The 17,033-nt window shown below is 46.3% G+C and overlaps 1 protein-coding gene across 1 annotated transcript; it reads right to left on the reverse strand.

The window, feature by feature from the left end:
* Positions 1 to 352: 352 nt before the first annotated feature.
* On the reverse strand, positions 353 to 16,302 carry LOC103531771 (alpha-fetoprotein). Its single transcript, XM_030449531.1, has 16 exons — positions 16,212 to 16,302; positions 11,582 to 11,646; positions 11,328 to 11,455; positions 10,052 to 10,112; positions 9,690 to 9,825; positions 9,004 to 9,206; positions 8,311 to 8,458; positions 7,863 to 7,960; positions 7,179 to 7,308; positions 6,528 to 6,742; positions 5,575 to 5,707; positions 4,931 to 5,028; positions 3,601 to 3,739; positions 2,738 to 2,961; positions 1,870 to 2,002; positions 353 to 1,001 (listed from the first exon to the last, which is right to left on the reverse strand). Exons 3-16 carry the CDS (start codon positions 11,410 to 11,412, stop codon positions 957 to 959), a joined length of 1,848 nt encoding a protein of 615 aa, XP_030305391.1. The 5' UTR covers positions 11,413 to 11,455; positions 11,582 to 11,646; positions 16,212 to 16,302; the 3' UTR covers positions 353 to 956.
* Positions 16,303 to 17,033: the final 731 nt, after the last annotated feature.

Consider the following 17,033-nt stretch of genomic DNA (forward strand, 5'->3'; position numbering starts at 1 on the left):
TTTCCTTGGTTATTTCTCTTTTTCACCAAGATAATGCTGACGTTTAACATGTTGCAAAGGGCTTTGCCACACTTGCTGTCAGCCACAAATCTAGTGAATTCAGCTCACTCTTTACATCCCTCACGTCCAGCAGGGTGTTCAGGATGAATCCCAATGGGATTCACTTTGGGCAACCTCTTAGTCTGATTCTGGAACCTGCTCTCAGCTGGGGTTGTGTTGCATGAGCCCTTTGTTTGGGCAGTGATTAATTCACAGGTATTTTGCACTGCTCCCAGGATCACTACTGCATCCACTGAAGGAATCTGACACCTCAGAATCTTTTCCTCCAAGCCAAAGTATTTTATTCTGGTTTTTTCATACTGTTTTTGACATATGATTTTTAACACACCTTCTAATTTCTTTTAACGTAAAAAAGAATGTAAAAAACCAAAAGCTGTTTGTGTCAAACCCTCTGAAGTGTGGACTTGACAGTCTCCTGGTGCCTTCTCTCAGTGCTTGTGGGCTGACCCGTGCAGGGTGGTTGATGCACAACCCCCCTCCCTGGACTGGTTGGAAGTTCCTTGTGTTGGTTGCTTTAAGGTTTACACATCCTTGATCATCTTGAGTCAAAGGGACAGGAGACAGGTCTGAATTTTACCTACAGGCTTCTTCCCCCCCTGAACAGGACACAGAGGTTGAATGTCCAGGGGAGGTCTGGGGGTGAGCAGCAGGATGAGGAGCTGGATGGCTCCTCCCCAGGCACCTCCTTCACCCTCAGAGTGTCAGAGCTGTAGCTGGTGAGAACTATCAAGACTTTGTTAGATTTGTGAGTAAGGAGCCAGGGAATGGTTTTGTCCTGTGACAAATCACATGTTCCTCTTGATACTTCATGACCATTTAGACAAGATGTGCTCACTGCAAGGTCTGTGGGGCTTGGGTGGCTCAGCAAGTAGCTTCTGATGTGCCAGGCCAGCTCTTTATCCTGACAACATTTTTTCACTTCTTTTTATAAGCTCTGGACCCTGAAAAAAAGCAAAATATCTGTGACCCAAGGGAGTCAGGAAGATGATGTGCTTGTGAACAAGTTAAAAGAGTGTGGTGGCAGTTTTGCTTTTCCTGGTCAGCTCAGATTACCTGAGAAGATTTGGGTTTTGTCCTAAAAGTACTGAAACAGAGTTCTATTAGGAAAGCCAGGACAATGGTGCTTTGCAGAGGTGCTGTTTGGCTGTATTCAGAGGTGGAAATTCCTGATTAAGAAAAGAGAGGGTTTGCTGTGTTTTATCATTGAAAGCAAAGCAAGGACAAGACTCAGGAGAAGAGAGAGCAAGGCTTGGGGGTTGTGGGTAGTTTGTTAAAGTTGAGTTAAGGAATACATTGAAGAGAGAGGGATGAGAGGCAGACAAAAGCAGATTTGATGGAGGGTAAAGGGAAGCCAAAGTAGCTCTGTGGTGTGAAGTTCAGTGAGCTAAAATAACAGAGGAGAGGCAGGAGGAAAACAGGGAAAAGGAGAATAAACAGGAAAAATGCTCTGACCTAAAACTTCAATAAATCCTTCTCCCTGTTGCAGAGGAACTTTTCAAGAGAAGTTCTGTTAGCCATGGAAAGACCTTTGCCTGTATCCTTCAACAGTGCCAGTCCCAGCAACTCCCCAGAAGCAGCAGATGTAGCTGAGCTCTGTATCTATGAAGTGCTGCACATAAACCTGGGACTCTCCAGTGACCATTCAGCTGCCAGCCATGCTGCTTGTGCAGGCAGGAAAGGTTGCCTTTGGAAATGTAACTGCAGGAATTCTGCCTAGCTGGGCTTTGTTTCTGCTGCTAGTGGAGAAATTTACTCTCTTGCACATCCCCTGTGTTTCCACTTTGATCCAGATGAGAACAGAAATGGTACCTCTGTTGCAAAACACTCCTGGTGGTTTTCTTCCCTGCAGCACTGCTCCCTCATGGCAGTGAAGGCAGCTGTGACCCAGCCCAGCTGCTCCTGGGTGAGCTGGGGCTTGTACTTGATGAGGGTGATCAGCATTCTGCAAGAAAAGCAAAGCACAGTGAGCCCTGGGAAGCTGGAGAGCACTCCTCAAGCACCAGTCCTGCCAGGCCACTGCTTTGGTCCTGCCTTCCTACAAGGATTTCATTTGGAGTCACCAGCCAGGTGAGTAACTGCAGCAGGGAGCAATGATGATGATGAGGTGCTCCTTTCCCCTGAGAAACACACCATGGCTTTGTTGCTGTTCCACCATCACTACCCATGGATAAACCAAACAGAAGGTTAACAGTCAAAGAGGTTTTCTTTCCTTGCAGTGACTGGGGGGAGGTTGGCAGCATGCAAGGTCTCTCTGACCAAGGCAACCAAACACCAGAACTTTCCAGAGGCTGAAGGAGTGTGTGGACTGGGGACAAATGTTTGGGCTGTCCCAGTCTGGGAGATGATCCCAAGTGGAGCCATGAAGCTGTGCAGTGCCTCAGGCAGCAGCTTCCTTGCTCTGCTGGAACCTTTCCATGCAGAGGATTCTGCTGCTGCTGGCTTTGGGCAGCCCCCTGCCTCTGAGAGGGGCTCTGAACCACAGAATCAGAGAACTTCCTTCTAGTCCAAGGCAGGCTGAACCTGACTGCAGAAGAAACTGGGCCTGAGAGGAGAGGTGCTGGCTGGCTGGCTTCCCATGCCATGTGTAGATCAAGAAGCCAAGGGCAAGGGGAAGGTGAGTGTTGCCAGGGTAAGAGTAAGTAAGAAAGGGGTAAGGGAGTCAATAGGCATCTCTTACTCCTGCTTCTTGTGCTGTAACTTCTCCTCTTCAGCTGTACACAAGTCTTCATGGAAAGTGAAGAGGTCAGGAGTCAAGGACAGGGGCACATAGGTCTCATCGATTTCAAGTTTCCCCATGCAGGGCCTCCTGAGAGCATAGGAGCTGCTACAGCAGTGGCAAACTCCTGGGTTTATAGGATCAGTCAGGTGTCTTCTGCAGATTTCTCCAAGCACAAGATCCAGCTTTACCAAGAGAAGTGGAAAAAAAAAAAGAGATTTTCCATATTTTTTTAAAGTTCCAAAATCCCTGAATCTCATGCTGCTTTTAGTAAAGTTATAAAAAAAATTAAGCCTTTAAACCAAATCTGATTTGTAAGGTAGATGACAGTTTATATTTCTGCTGAATGCTGACTTTTCTTGGTGCAAAACTGGCTCAGATTTTTCATAAAAATAAAGTATGCTGTGTTAGGAACTGTCCCTGATGAAGCCCTGCTCCTGTTTGGTCTGTTCTCAGCAGCAGGGCTTCTGGGATGAGTCTGGCTCCTCCTGAACACGGGGGGCTGGAGGAGAGCTGAAGCTTTCCAAATACTCTGGCTCATGGGCCTGGAGAATTCTTACAGCAGAGCCCCACACACTGAGCCTTTCCACTCAGAGCCCTGCACACTGCCTCACACCAGCCTGACCTCCTCAGCCTCCTGCAGCTGAGTTTGTGTCAGAGAAAGATGCTGAGTTTTGCTCCCTGCAGGCATGGCAATCCACCTGCAGGCCAGCTCAGGGAATGTTTTCCTCAGCTACCTGTGCTCTGAGCTCTTGGACCCAGCAGAGTGTGTGGCAGAGTTTCAAGAAATGGGTAGGACCAAGGTAAGGCAGAAGAGCACTCACGTTCTCCTCAGCACAAGGCAGCAGCTTGTCCTGGCTCAGCTGGCAGCACTTGGAACCAACTGCAGTCATCTGCTTGGTGAATTTGATCAGCTCTGCAGATGTCAGCTGAGGCATCTTCTTGGTGAAGCTCACGAGAAGCCTGAAATGAAAATCCCTTTGGGATTGGTGCTTTTGCTCCACCAGGCAGCAGTGAGCAAGCCACTGCCTTCAGGTGTGTAAAGCTCCAGCCAGACCCCAGGGAAAACCCCGTGGTGCAAGGGCAGGGCTGAGCAGGGTGCTCATCTGCTGAGGGAGGAGAGTGTACCATGCTGTGTGGCTGAGTTCTCATTTTTCTGACCAGCCTCTCACCAGGTTAAACAAATAAAATTAATGGTAGCAGTGCAGCTGGCTGTTGGTGGCCCCTCTTGCCAGATGGTACAGATGTTTCCCTGTTACTCATTCCCCTGGAGAGCAGGGAGCTTGTGTAAGAGCAGAACTGAACTCCAGTGACTTCTTGGCAGACTGGAGGAGGGCAGAAGATAAGCTCAAAGTTCAATTTTTTTGGTTTTTCTCCTTAAAAAATTGTGCTTATTAACCCAAGAAAACCTTAACCACTGACCCAACAGGCAGCACCAGCCCCACTGGGTTTGCTGGAAACCTCTGGGTGCAGAGGCCTTTCAAAGATCAACCATGCTTGGGAGTGCAAAAAGCCCAATGGGTCTCCCCAGAGGAGGGGGGGTGAAGCCTGGCTTTGGGTACAGAGGAAGTTTGGAGGTGTGGTTGGGATTGCTGACAAACTTTAAGTTATCCACGTGCTTGTTAGCAGTGCAAACCAGGGCCAGAGTTCCTCCAGGAGGCTTCTGCCTGCTCAGTGCCTGGGTCAGCTCCTGCCCTGCTGCTCTGAGGGCTGCAGGCAGAGTTCTGGTACAATTGTTAATGTTTGCATCTGCTGCAGGAGCTGGAGGGAGCAAAGGCTTTAGCAGAAGACACAGCACCTTTGTGTCTTTGGTGTGTTGGAGGACAGGCAGATGCTGCCTTCTGGCCAAATTGATGGCTCTTAACTTACAGCTGATGGCTCAAAATGCAGCTCTGAAGTGAGAACATGTGAGGACACATGGGTGGGAGGTGGATCATGCTGCCACGTCCCTGCTTCCTGACTTAGGTTAAGGAGAGACCTCATGAGATGCCAGACTGCTGTCTTGGAAAAAATAAAAATATTCTGGAAGCCATTAAAACATTGGTACAAATATTCAAGTGGTATCTTTTGGCCAATGTTTTTTGAGACTCCTGGCCCAGCCCCAGTTGTGCCCAGCTGTACAGGAGCAATGTAAGCAATGTATAAAAGTAATACTCATTCTGGAAATAGTAATCTCCTTTCTGCTTGTAAATGTCACAGCTTGTCTTCATGACACTCTCAGTTTCATAAATGTGTTTCTTCAGTTCTTCCTCCTGAAAAAAATTAATTTGAGGAGTCATTGACTCAGGAGGCAGGAGGGCATTCTGCCTTCCCTCTGGCCAGGCCTGGGTATCTCCAGCTCCCTCTCCCCTGACACATGCTGCCCATTTTTAATTGTCCTCATCCATCTGAAACCTCTGCAAACTGCCTCAGTGGGGTAAATGTCCACTCTCAGGCCCCTGGAAATACTGAATTTTGTATCACTGATGGAAGGCTAGGCCTGAGGCATGGGGTGCCCCATAACTTATTTTATATATCTGTGAGATCTATATTTATATATTTCATTAGACAATACCCATAAGCTCCTTTCCCATTTGCAGGAGGGTACCTGGCACTGCTGGGGAGCCCAGCAGAGAGCAGGGCTCATGGAAATGTTTGCTCCATCCCTTTGCCCCAGCATCTCTGTCTCTGGGGCACATTGCCTCCCAAGGGAAGGCTGCAGAGGTTCCAGTGATGCCTTTTCCCCAGGGGAATCAGTCAGGCCTTGCAGGGTTTGTTACAGGAGCTCCAGCCCTGGAGCAGTGACCTGCAGCACTCACCCCTCTGCTGCAGCAGTCTCCTGGCAGCCCAGGCTTGCAGCACTCCTTCAGCAGATCCTCATAGCCCTTCCCAATCCTTAGCAGCATCTGAGCAGAGAACTCCGGGTGTCTCCTGGAATACTCGTACAGAAACCTGCAAGGTGGGGAGTGTCAGGAATGAGAGCTCAGTCCAGACAAAGGCCCTCAAGGTAAGGGCAGGGGGTGACTTTGGTATTGTTTTGCTGACACCACAGTGGAACAGGGAGAGGCTCCCAGCAGCTCACAGGATCCAGCCCAGCATTGCCTGAGCAAGTCCTGGGGGGGGAAACAAAGCTCAGAGCTTTGTGGGACTTGGGCTTTTGCTCTGTTTTTATCCTGTCTAAATGATAAGAATTCCCAGTAAGTGACCTATTTCTAAGGAGATGCTGAAAAGCTGAGCTCTGCTGCAGCAGTCCCTCTCCTCAGGAGCTGTGCCCACCCTGTGAGCTGCACTCTCCATCAGCTGAGGTGATGGATGTTATTTGATTATTTTTATTTGGTTATTTGTAGGGACTGCTCTGCCTTTAGGACTTGGTGCTGCTGCCCCAGGTCCCTACAGGTAGGATGGGGGTTTCACTGCTCAAAGGGACACAGCTGGAGCAGAAATGGACCAACCCTCTTTGGATCAAGAGGTGAGTCTGGCTTAAACAAATGCTTTTGAATTCTCACTAAGGAGGGGCTCAAAGCTGTATTTTGGGCCTGAGACCAGAGCTGATAGCACCTGAATTTCATGTGTTTCCTCAGTTTTGTCTGTGGATTAACACCCATGCCCTGTTCCTGCTGAGTGGTGCTTTGCTAAGCTCAACCTGCCCAGCATCCCCTGCCCTCCAGCAGGAGACAAACCTGAGGCTGAGGAGCTTTGACACCCTCACTGTCCCCTGCTGTCCCCACTGCTGGAACAGCACAGCTGGAGAGGAGAGGAAGGGCCACGTTACCTGGCTAAGTGTGTATCTTTTTCCTGGGCAAAACGCTCACAGACTCCTTTGTCCTTTATAAACTCCCTGACGTGGGGGGACAAGCCTGCAGGTTTGTCATCATTTTCTGCATTCACTATGCATTCACTTCTCTGTAACAGAGGCTTTTCACAGCACTTCTTAATTTTACTTGAAAGGATGTCTTGGTTGGTGCAGACGTAGTGTAGAATCTCTTCCTGCAAAGAAAAAAACAAACAAACAAAGGGTTATTTTACCAGAATTAGGTGGGGTTTTTTTGTTTTGTTTTTGGGTTTTTTGATCAGTGGTTTTAATTTCCCTTTTAGAGACAGAGAAAGAGACTCCCAAAGAGAAGAGGTGGCTGGCTCTCTCATGGATTTGGTGTGTTGGAGGACAGGCAGATGCTGTCTTCTGCCAAAAACTGTACAGAAAATACCCAGCAGAGCTGAGAGCTGCAGGGAAGGCTGTGGAGTGTTCAGGCAGTGTAGTCACAAAGTGATCTTTCTGCCCAGGGAAAGCCAAATGGGAATAGCAACTTCAGCTCCAGTTTTGGAGAGCAACCAGTACAGCATGGCAGGAAAAAAAAAATCTGAAAACACCCACCAAAAAATGCATCTGATTTCTGCAAACACTGAAATGTCAGCCAAGTTTTACCCTATGATGCATGCAGTCCAGCATGTCTCCACGGCAGCAGACCTTGTGCATGTCAGAGATATCCACCACAAGTTTGCTCACAGTGACAAAATCAGCTTTAGGGAATTTTTGGCTTATCTGAGCAAGTTTCCTACAACAAAGAGGAAAAAAAAAGTTATTGTTATATATATATATAGTTATTGTTTATACTGAGTGTGAGGCTGTGGTTAGTATCATTGTTGTTTTGTGGAGGGGGTATCCAAAGTGCTCTGGAATGGACTCTCCTTGCTCCCACTGAAGTTAACAAATAAATGTCCCCTGAAGCCAATAACTGAAATGTAAGAGTTTTCTAAGGACCCCAGGTGGATTTCGTTGTGGGATGGTGGAAAGAAATGTGGTAAGTGGGCTTGAAATTCCAGGAGCCACCTTGTGTCCAGAATGCTTAAGAGGTCTGTGCTCTGTTTTCTCACAGTGAGTCCAACTGCCACCACAGAGGTACCTGCCTTACAGACTTTGGGTTTAGGTTTTGAAAGGCAGTGGCTGTCAGTGAGGACATGCTGACTGCTGTCATGCACAGATCTGTGCTCCTCATCTCCCTTCCTTGCTGGATGCCACTGGTGACCTCACACAAAAAGGACATGGCTGCTCTTTGGGGTGTGGAGCCATCCTTCAGGTCAGAGTGATGACAGCAGGGGGAAGACTCACAGGGCCTTCAGGGTCCTTTCTCCAAACTTCTTCAAGATCCCACATGTGTGTTCCTGCCTCAGGCCATCTTCTTTTAGTGGCTTCACCACCTTTGGTGCCTGGGAGGAAAAAGATGCAGACCATGGAAGTGGAAGGAGAGAAAAGACACCACTTCATGTGAAAACTGCTGATTTTTACACAGACAGGGGGAGGGGGATGCTGGCCAAGCTGCCACATGCACCAACTGCTGTGCTGGCTGTGCTGTCAGCAGCCTTCAGTAAGTGGTGTGTGGAAAGCAGCCACAGGACCCTTTCAGACTTTCAGGTGAGTGTTCAGGGGAAGGAACCAAGGTGAATTCTAGTATCAGGTTCAGATGTAAAAGAAATGGCTGCTACCTCTGCTTCACTCCTTAGCTCTAGAAAGGTCCCTGGGGGCACATTAATTAACCAGAAAGCCTGCCCCTGCTTACCTGTCTCTGGAAGCATTCCTCCAGGTTGTGAGTGGGGCCTTCAGCACTCCCACAGCAGCTTTTCATCATCTCCTCATACCCAAGAGCAACAGAAAGGATTGTTGGGGCATAGAGGAAAGGATGTCTCCTGGAAACCTCATAGATAAAACTAAAGCAGAAAGAAAAGTGTCTTTAGTTTTGGGGTAAGTCCCTACATGCAGGGGGTAATGTTGTTACTGCAGCATCTGTTATCTGTTAAAATGACATCTTCTAAAACTGATTGGTTTTCTGCCCTAACAAGAAGCTGTACAGTGTGGTGTTTATCTTGGAGAATTCTGGTGGCCCTGACATTTTCCTGGAAATTAAAATCTCAAATCCAGTTCTGGCTTGGAGGCAGCAAAACTTCTGCTTGGAAGAAGAAGTTCCACTTTTAAAGGCTAAAGGGAGGCCCTTGGTTTCAGATGAGTTCTTTACAAAGACTACATTAAACAGGCCATGTATTGTTTGTGTTTCAGACCTATATCCAAAGCAGGAGGTGGCAGAACATGATGATAATTACAGCTAGAGGAATTAAGCAAATAATTCAGATTAGGGAATAAAAATGAACATGAGTTTACAGAGCACCTTAGATTGAAATGGTTTGGTTGATACTGCATTTGCTGTCTCTGAGCTCCTAACAGTCATCTCTAAGAGACAAGTACATGAGTCACTTACTATCCTGTCAATGGATGCTGGTGCTGTGAATAATTTCTGCAGGCAGCTTCAGCATTTGGCCTTTCAAAAGGTGAGATGAAGCCTCCTGATGAGTTTTTAAGGGAGAGGAAGCAGTCGTTTCGTTCAGGATCCTTTTTAGCACAGCACTCAGCAAACCTGGGAAGATTTTCCTCCTGGCATATTGTGTCAAGGAAAATCTTGTTCTGTGAAAAATCAGAGAAGAGTTAATTTGTGTGAGGATTCCAGTTTACTCCTCTGAACAACCTGTGTGTCATCATTCAATCTGTCAGCTCCAAAACTGTGCCTGCAGACCCCATCAGAAGCCAGGCCTGTCAGCTCCTGGGGTGGAGCAGATCCTACAAACATCACATCAAATTCTCAATTTTCTTTTACCAGCCATAAAAGCAAAACTTTCTGAACAACTTTTAGAAAGACAGTTCAAGGTTTTCAAAAGCTGCTCTAAATATGGGTGGTAGGAGGAGGCAGGGCTTTGTTTTCCTCCACTTATTTTGAGAGGCCTTATGGCTGGGAGCCTGGAGAATGAGAATCAGTAAGGCCAAAGACACCTACACTAGGAAGCCTCTTCATAGCATCTTCATGTCTCTCTGGAAGAACACACACCAGGGCTCTGAAATTAAAAATCCCTTCTGAAAATATTTGCCACATTAGAAGCAGAAATTGCTTACCAAAGGCTTCAGACAGTCTGGGTTGTCCCTGGTGGCAGCAGCACACTTCTTGGCAAGGGCTGTGACATCTTCAGCCATTTGAAGTGTTTTGCCAAACGTGCCTCCTTGCACATACTGAGCAAACATGACCATGGCACTGGGAGAAGAACACACAGCATTAAACCTGTCCCTGGCTCCCTAAAACCCAACTGTGTGACCTCCATGGGAGAGACAGTGAGAGGATTTGTGTCACCCTGGGCAGAGCTGGCAGGGCTGGCAGGAGGGCTGAGTGCTTGGCCCATGGTAAATGCTGCTTCCCAAGTGAGACAAGGATGCTCAGTGGCAGCAGATTTACAAGGAGAGGCTTTACCTGGACAACTTACATGGCTTTGAAATTCTTCTCCTGCAGCTGGGAGAAACGTTGGACAATGCTGGGTTTTAACTCTGAGAAACAAGATAATTTGAATTAAAAAAATGTTTAGTAAATGATTCATTCAATGTTTTTTTTTCTATTTACTTGCTTGGTTTTGGTACTGGAATCTTGGAGAAAGATAATTGTGTGCCCAGGACAGCAGCACTGGGGTGGAAAGACAGAAGCTTGCCCTTCCTGTAGGATGTGGCACTGTTTGTTTGTCACCAACCCTACACCAGGGCCAAGATCATTTCCCTGCCTACCTCAAGTGTTGCCAGGAGGAACAGTCAGCCCTGGAGGGCATTCAGCTACCTTGCTGGTGCACTTCTCATGGTTAAGTAGGCACCTTACAAAACACCTTTTAGCCTTGCCTTAGCTACTTAAAGGTGTGCCTGCCCACTCTTTGCCTGTTGGTGAAGGATTTTCTGTCCAGAAAAGGTGAGACACATGCAGGCTACCTTGGTAGGCAACGCTCCTCAGAAACTTGCAGAGCTGCATCCTTCTGTCCATGCCATGAACTGGCCCAGAGGAAAGCAGACGTGGCAAATCTATGTGAAAATCATGAGCTAATATTCTTCCATCACCACTGCCTTACTTAGATGCAGTGATTTGTTGTGTTTCTTTGTCAGAGAATACTCTGAGAGAATGATTTTCACAACCCAAAATGCTGCTGTCTGACCCTCACGGCAGGGGGGCTGAGATCAGGATAAAAGGATCAACAAGGCAGCTTCTCTCTCCAGGTTATGCAGAGGTGGCAACTGAGATGATGACATGCAATAACAGCCACAAACATCAGTCCTGGTTTACACTGTTGGGTCATTTAGTGCATTTGAAAGTTAAAAAGATGGAAAAAAGGAGCAGATCTTTTGGTACTTCCCTGTCTCACTTCCTCATGGATTATGGAGGGAGTCTGGAACAACCACAGGCTGTACTCCAGCAGCTTTCAGAGTACTTAAAATCAGCAGAGCATCCTGATTCTAAGCCTGTGGGTTAAATGACCCTTCAACAGCCTTTCAGTAATCACCCACACCCCTGCCCTCTGCACAGCTTCTCAAGCCATAAAGCAGCAACACATCTAAGGCTGATTTAAAAAAAAAATGATGATACAGATCCAGTTCTGCTGCACTCCTTTCACCCATAAGAAAAATATTCAGTGGCAATATAAGCTGCAAATAACCATGCATGCAAAGTTGCAGCCATCAGTACTATGCAAAAGAATGGAGTAAACCCATGAAATCTGTTCTTACCTATGTCCTGAGAACTTCTGGGCAGGGCTTTGGCTACAGTGAGGCTCACCAAGAAAAGAACATAAATCCTTGTTCTCCAGTTCATACTGTCAGGTGATTGGCAGGGGCCTGGGGTGGGCTTGGTTCTTCTGTGAAAGGCAGAAAGAATCAAGGGGAAAGAGTCACTTTTATACCCACCCAAACAAGTCCTGGTTAATCAAAACCCTTTTACTGCCACATATAACATGGAATATTCCCACAATACCCAGACATACCATTATTTGCTCAGTATGAAGACATGACCACCCTGTTGCCAATCCTTGTAGATTCTTTTTTTCCCCTGAAATTTAGACAAATAGACATTTTTAACTTATCACACTTCAAACAAGAAGTTTAAACACTCCCTGGGCTTTTTATCACGCATGCTGATCTCACCTGCTTACAGGTATGCTCAAAGGTGATTGCTGTGCAGAAGATGTCTTTGTAAGACATTGCTGACTGAAAAATCCCAAGTTCAGCTGTTAACCTGCTGGGTTTGCAGGTGCCTCCTGCTGAACAAGCTACCTCAGCTCCCAAGGTATCGAGGGGAAGAGGCTGATTCAAGCACCCCTTATTTTATTTTTGAAGCATTAACAATTACCTTCAAAATGTCCCCGAATCTTGAAACAAAGCTCCCAAACTGCAGAACTAATAACTAATTCCAGTCAGTGAATTTTTTTTAGGAGAGCATGCTGTAAGCATCAGCACGACCAAAATGGTCACATTCCTGCAGGCAGAATGGCTTCAGAAGGCCACACGTGTCTGTAACCAACAGGTAGGTGGGCAAGATGTGTGTTAGGTCTGAAGGAAGAGGTGAAGACAGAGGTTTTATTTATTTATAAAGAAAACAGGAATGCTCCTTGTTCCAAGTGGGAAGACCATGAGGGTTGTTCATTACCATGAGACAGTATCAGAAGGAAATAGTTCTTCTTTGGGCCAGGAGAGTGTGTTTCAGAGATTTTGCATCTGTCATGTACAGTCTCAAGTAATTCTGGAAGCTGCACTTGGCTGCTGCATATCAAACCCCTTTAAATTCTATTTCCTCACTGCCCTTTTCCATGCTGAGCTGGATGATTTAACTACTTTTCACCTTTATTTGGAAGTTCTTGCTACAGTCTGGATGGCAAGAATTCTATTTACAGAGAAGTCTCTCATTTGGAGAAGGGAAATGTGCAGAAAATGTGTGGTGAACACAAGAGATGAGATCCAGTGAAGAGCTGAGGTCCTCATTAGGAGTTTCCATCATGCTGAGCAGCTCAGTTTGACACCTCTTGAGGACACAGCTGTTTCCAGAAGTTCTGAGAGGAGGTGTGAATTCCCAGCAGCTGGGGATGGTTGGAGGGGAGGGGACCCTCAGTGCACATGGAAATGCCTGGGCAGGGACAGGGGCTGGGGCTCTGGGGGTTGCCTGGCAGACAGGTGAGTCAGGTTTTACTGGAGATTTCTTTTTTTAATGACATTTGCTGATTTTAAGTGAAGGTTTCTATGGCTTAGGCTGGTGTATGGTCCCAATAGCCTTCAGTCACTGCTTATCATTCTCTGCAAAGGGAGAAAGCATCTGCCCTAAGTTCAGATAGTTTGTGTCTGTTCTTACTAAAGAGAGCAGCATTTGTGAATCCTCTTTTTGCTTGGGTTGGTTTCTTCATGACTGTATCAATATTTTAATTCTTTTTTTTGAAACTAAACAATGATGTTGTGTGGTAATGTGAGTAGTACACATATAGGTTCCACATCCATCCTTCCTTTCTACCTGGGGAGTGTCATGCTTATTAAATCCTGAGTGTTAAGGTGTGGCACAGGACATACCATGCAAAACTGCATTATCTGTATGTTCAGTGAATCTTTCTGGTGCTTGTAACCTGGAGGCAATACAGGAAGGAAATCCAAGTTGTTAACTTCATTGCTGCAAATGATTTAACATTATTTGGCAATTATTTGGGAAGATTGATGGTAAGAATTGCTCTTTTCAGCCTCTATAAATGACTAATTGTATCAGAATTATTTATGAACTTGTTTAACCTGGAGATTATTTCCTGAGTGAGTGTGTTTTGCCAAAAGTGCATGTTTTCACCTGTTTTCTGTCTACCTATATGTAATGAGGACCTTTTATTTTCAAAAGGGTGTATGAATTCATGGACTGCCTGTACCTACAGAAGTGTGACTTGTTTCATGACAAACACACAACTTTTGCTATGTTAAAATATCCTCTCATTCCCCAGCCATGCTTCTTTGCTGAGCTGTGTTGAAAAGCTGTGTGTGGTGCAATGCAAGCATACTTTCTCAATTGCAAAGATCCTCTCCTGATTCTGCTGCCTTGAGGGAATGAGTAGATCCATGTGGGATGATGTCTGGCTTCTCCCTTTTTTCCAGTCCCCCTTGGGTGCCTTGTGTAGCCCCTGGTTTGGTATCAGTTGTCATTTTTTCCTTGAGCCCTTGCCTGGGGCAGTGTTCCCCCTGTGGGTGTGTGAGCCTGTCTGCACAGGAGACAGGATGCCCAGGGGCTGCCCTGAGCTGGCAGCAGATTCCTCTGGCCTCTGGTTCCTCTGAGTCACTTGGCTGGGAATGAAACAACTTCCCTCCCTGCTTTTCTGGCTCTCCACCCCCTCTGTCTCGGGGCTTGTGAAGACACATTTGCTGATGGTTTTGTGTCAGTGGCACGTGGGTGGAAAGTGCATTGGGTGCTTTGTGTGGTCCCAGAGGTGGGAATAAACAGCTGTCCCAGGAGGACTTGTCCCCATGGGTGTCTTTGTCTGCTTGACTTCTCTGTACAGTCCCTACCTGTCAAACACAGCTCTGGGAGAGGCAGGAGTGGGCATTCAACACAGTACCAAGCAAAGGTCACTTCCTAGAGGGGCTCCCAGAAGTTCAGGGTTAGCAAACCAGGATCTCCTCCTCCCTCCTGCTGCCCCAGCTGCAGCCCCTGCCAGGCTCAGGGGCTGCTGGAGCTCCCCAGGTCAGGGGGCTGCCAGTGACTGCGTCTGAGGTCAAGCACAGGAAATCTTCCCTTCTCTTCACTTCTTTCATTCTGGTAAATTTTGGGGTACTCTGTAGTGAAATCAGAAGGAACTAAGCCTGTTCACAAGCCAAGAGATTAAGGTTTCATGCACAGGACAGGTTAATTTGTGTCACACTCTTCACAAAATAAATTCACATAAACCTCACAGCCTTTCTTCTGCTGACTTTTCCACTTCTGTAGGGACACTGACAGGGTGCTGGATGAGGGGTTGCTGCTCTCCAGGATGTCACACCATGTGGGCAGCAGGATGCTTGAGGAGGTTCAGTCAGTGCCATGAGGTAGTTTCAGAGGCGACTTATTTATACATGATGAAGGAATTCTGGTGATCTGTTCTTGAAGGAATTACTCCCTTACTGGGAAGCAAAGCCTACATGCCAGCTAAGATGAACCTACAAGGTCTGGAAGGGAAGTAATAAGCAATTCCTCAAGCTAAAATCCTTCCCCCTAAGCTTCCAACTTCCTAAGCCAAACATGCCTCTGTCTGTCTATGCTCCAAATCCCCCCATGGGTTGATTGCAACTGAACTGGACACAACAAAGTACAAAGGGTGACATTTACAGCTTGTCCTTGTCTTTATCTGACACCTGTAGGCGTGATGGGCTCGCCAAGCGCAACACCATGGCTGGATGTCAAAACAAGTTATCTTAACACAACACAATCTCTCTTATCTTAGCACAACATGAACGTGGGTTGCAGTGACCTGCTCACACAGCACTTTTTAGCGAGGCAGGGAACTTGCTGTGTCTGCCCACAGCTTACCAAAAATGCTTGCACTGCTGAGAAGGCCCCAGGTAATTCCTTGCTGCTCCTTTGGGAAAGGCACTGCTCCCCAGACATGGATTGTGGCACAGCCATGGACCTAGTGGGGTTTCCACTGTTATATTCTAGAGAGCTTCCTTGTACATGTTTTTTTAAACTTTTGTACATCTTTGATCTGATGCAGTTAAAAATGTTCTTTGACACTTATCTGAGAGCAGAAAAGGGCTAAGTACCTGTGTAACTCAGAGGACTTTTTCAGAAACCCAGAAATATAGCCTGGCCCAAAGCCACAGCCAGTTACCAAGCCCTGGACATGCTTTATTGTGTTTTTATTAAGCCATGAGATCACCATCACAAGCTGGTACAGAGACTGGAAGAACATTCTTGCTACCCAGCCACTTTTCTATTTGCTTTGTCATGAAAATGTTTCCAAATGTTCAGTAGCAAGTTGCTGTGTGCATGAAAGGAATTTCCATGCAGCAAGGCCAAAGGGAGCAGCCTTCTTACAAGAAGTTATTTGTTAAGGATTCATGACTTTGTGTTTATTTCTGTCTCAGCATAAGAGATCTACATATAGTAAATAAGTTAACTTAGAGGAGGAGAGGAGATTTCTATCCGTTTGTGTGGCTCGTGCTGTCAAAATTGTTTCTTCTAACAGATGGGTTTGTGTTTCCCACCAGGCTTTCTCCAAAGAGAGGAAAACTTGATTTTCAGGAATAGTTTTTGTGCATGTTAGATGTTCTGTGGCCAAGGCTTTACTGAACTTTTTATAAAGAATACATGAGACAGATACAGGCATTAAAAAATAATGAAAATGGAGAAAGTAAAATGCCTTCAAATGGATGTGTTTTTGGGTTGTTTCCCATCCCTTGTACTTGTGTTAGTTCTAGGGGTGAGGAGTAGCACTGGAAGGAAGAGAAACCCTGCATTTCTCTTGAAGTAACCTAAGCAAAGCTGCTGTGTGAAAAGAGGTCACAGGTCTGAAGGGAAGAGGTACTGAACAGTTGGCCTTTCTGGAATGTGATGCCCTCATTCATGTTTAGTAGCAGAAATTTAAATATGTTCCATGTAAGAGGGAGAGGTTTCCCTACCTCTTCAGGTGACACTTAAGTGGTTAAAGAATACTTTAGTACAAGTGCTGTCTCAGCTACAGCTCTGCTTATTCCTTTTCCTTCTGAACTCAGACTCTAAAAGAAAAAAAAAAAAAGGATAACTCATTAGAAACCCAGGTGAACAAAAATGTGTCAGCTGTGGAAAACCCCAGCCCAAAAGAGAGCCCCAGGAATAACAGGAAGATTGCTCAGCATGGGAGCAAAAGCTCTTAAGAAGTAATTTTCAAACCCACATCAATGCTGATGTTTAAGTGCTGCCTTGTGGCTGTAGTGCTGCCTCTCTGTGTCCTCTGACATGGGGGAGTGAAACCTGATGGGTTCCTATGAGCTGCAGAAAAGGGGGTGGGAGGAAGGGTAATCAACTCTTTGCACATCTTTTTGATGTATTGATATTCAGCTATTGTCTTGACACATGACTCTCTTCAGCACTGCCAAATGATGAATGAAGCCTGGAAATCATTTGTATTTGAATTCTGTCTCTCTGGGGGCAGCCAAGTTACAAACAGTAATTGCAAACATTGCCAGTTTCTAAATCTCAGTGGAATCCCTCACCTGCTCTGCATTTGGAATTATTCAATTAAAAAGCTATTCCAGATGTGACAGGGAACTAACCAGCACTTTCTAAGAACCATACTGTGATGTGGTGTGGGGATTATTTGGAAATCTGGTGATTTCCTGGGCTAGTGATGGTTTTTGTGCCTTAGAATCCTCACTGAAGCTCAACCAAGCTTAACTTGCACTAAGGAACTCTGCTGCACTCTCCCTAAGCAGGGTGGTTTCAGCTGCAGTGACTGCCAGCTT

This window comes from Calypte anna, chromosome 4A, assembly GCF_003957555.1.
Source record: "Calypte anna isolate BGI_N300 chromosome 4A, bCalAnn1_v1.p, whole genome shotgun sequence".
NCBI lineage: Eukaryota > Metazoa > Chordata > Aves > Apodiformes > Trochilidae > Calypte > Calypte anna.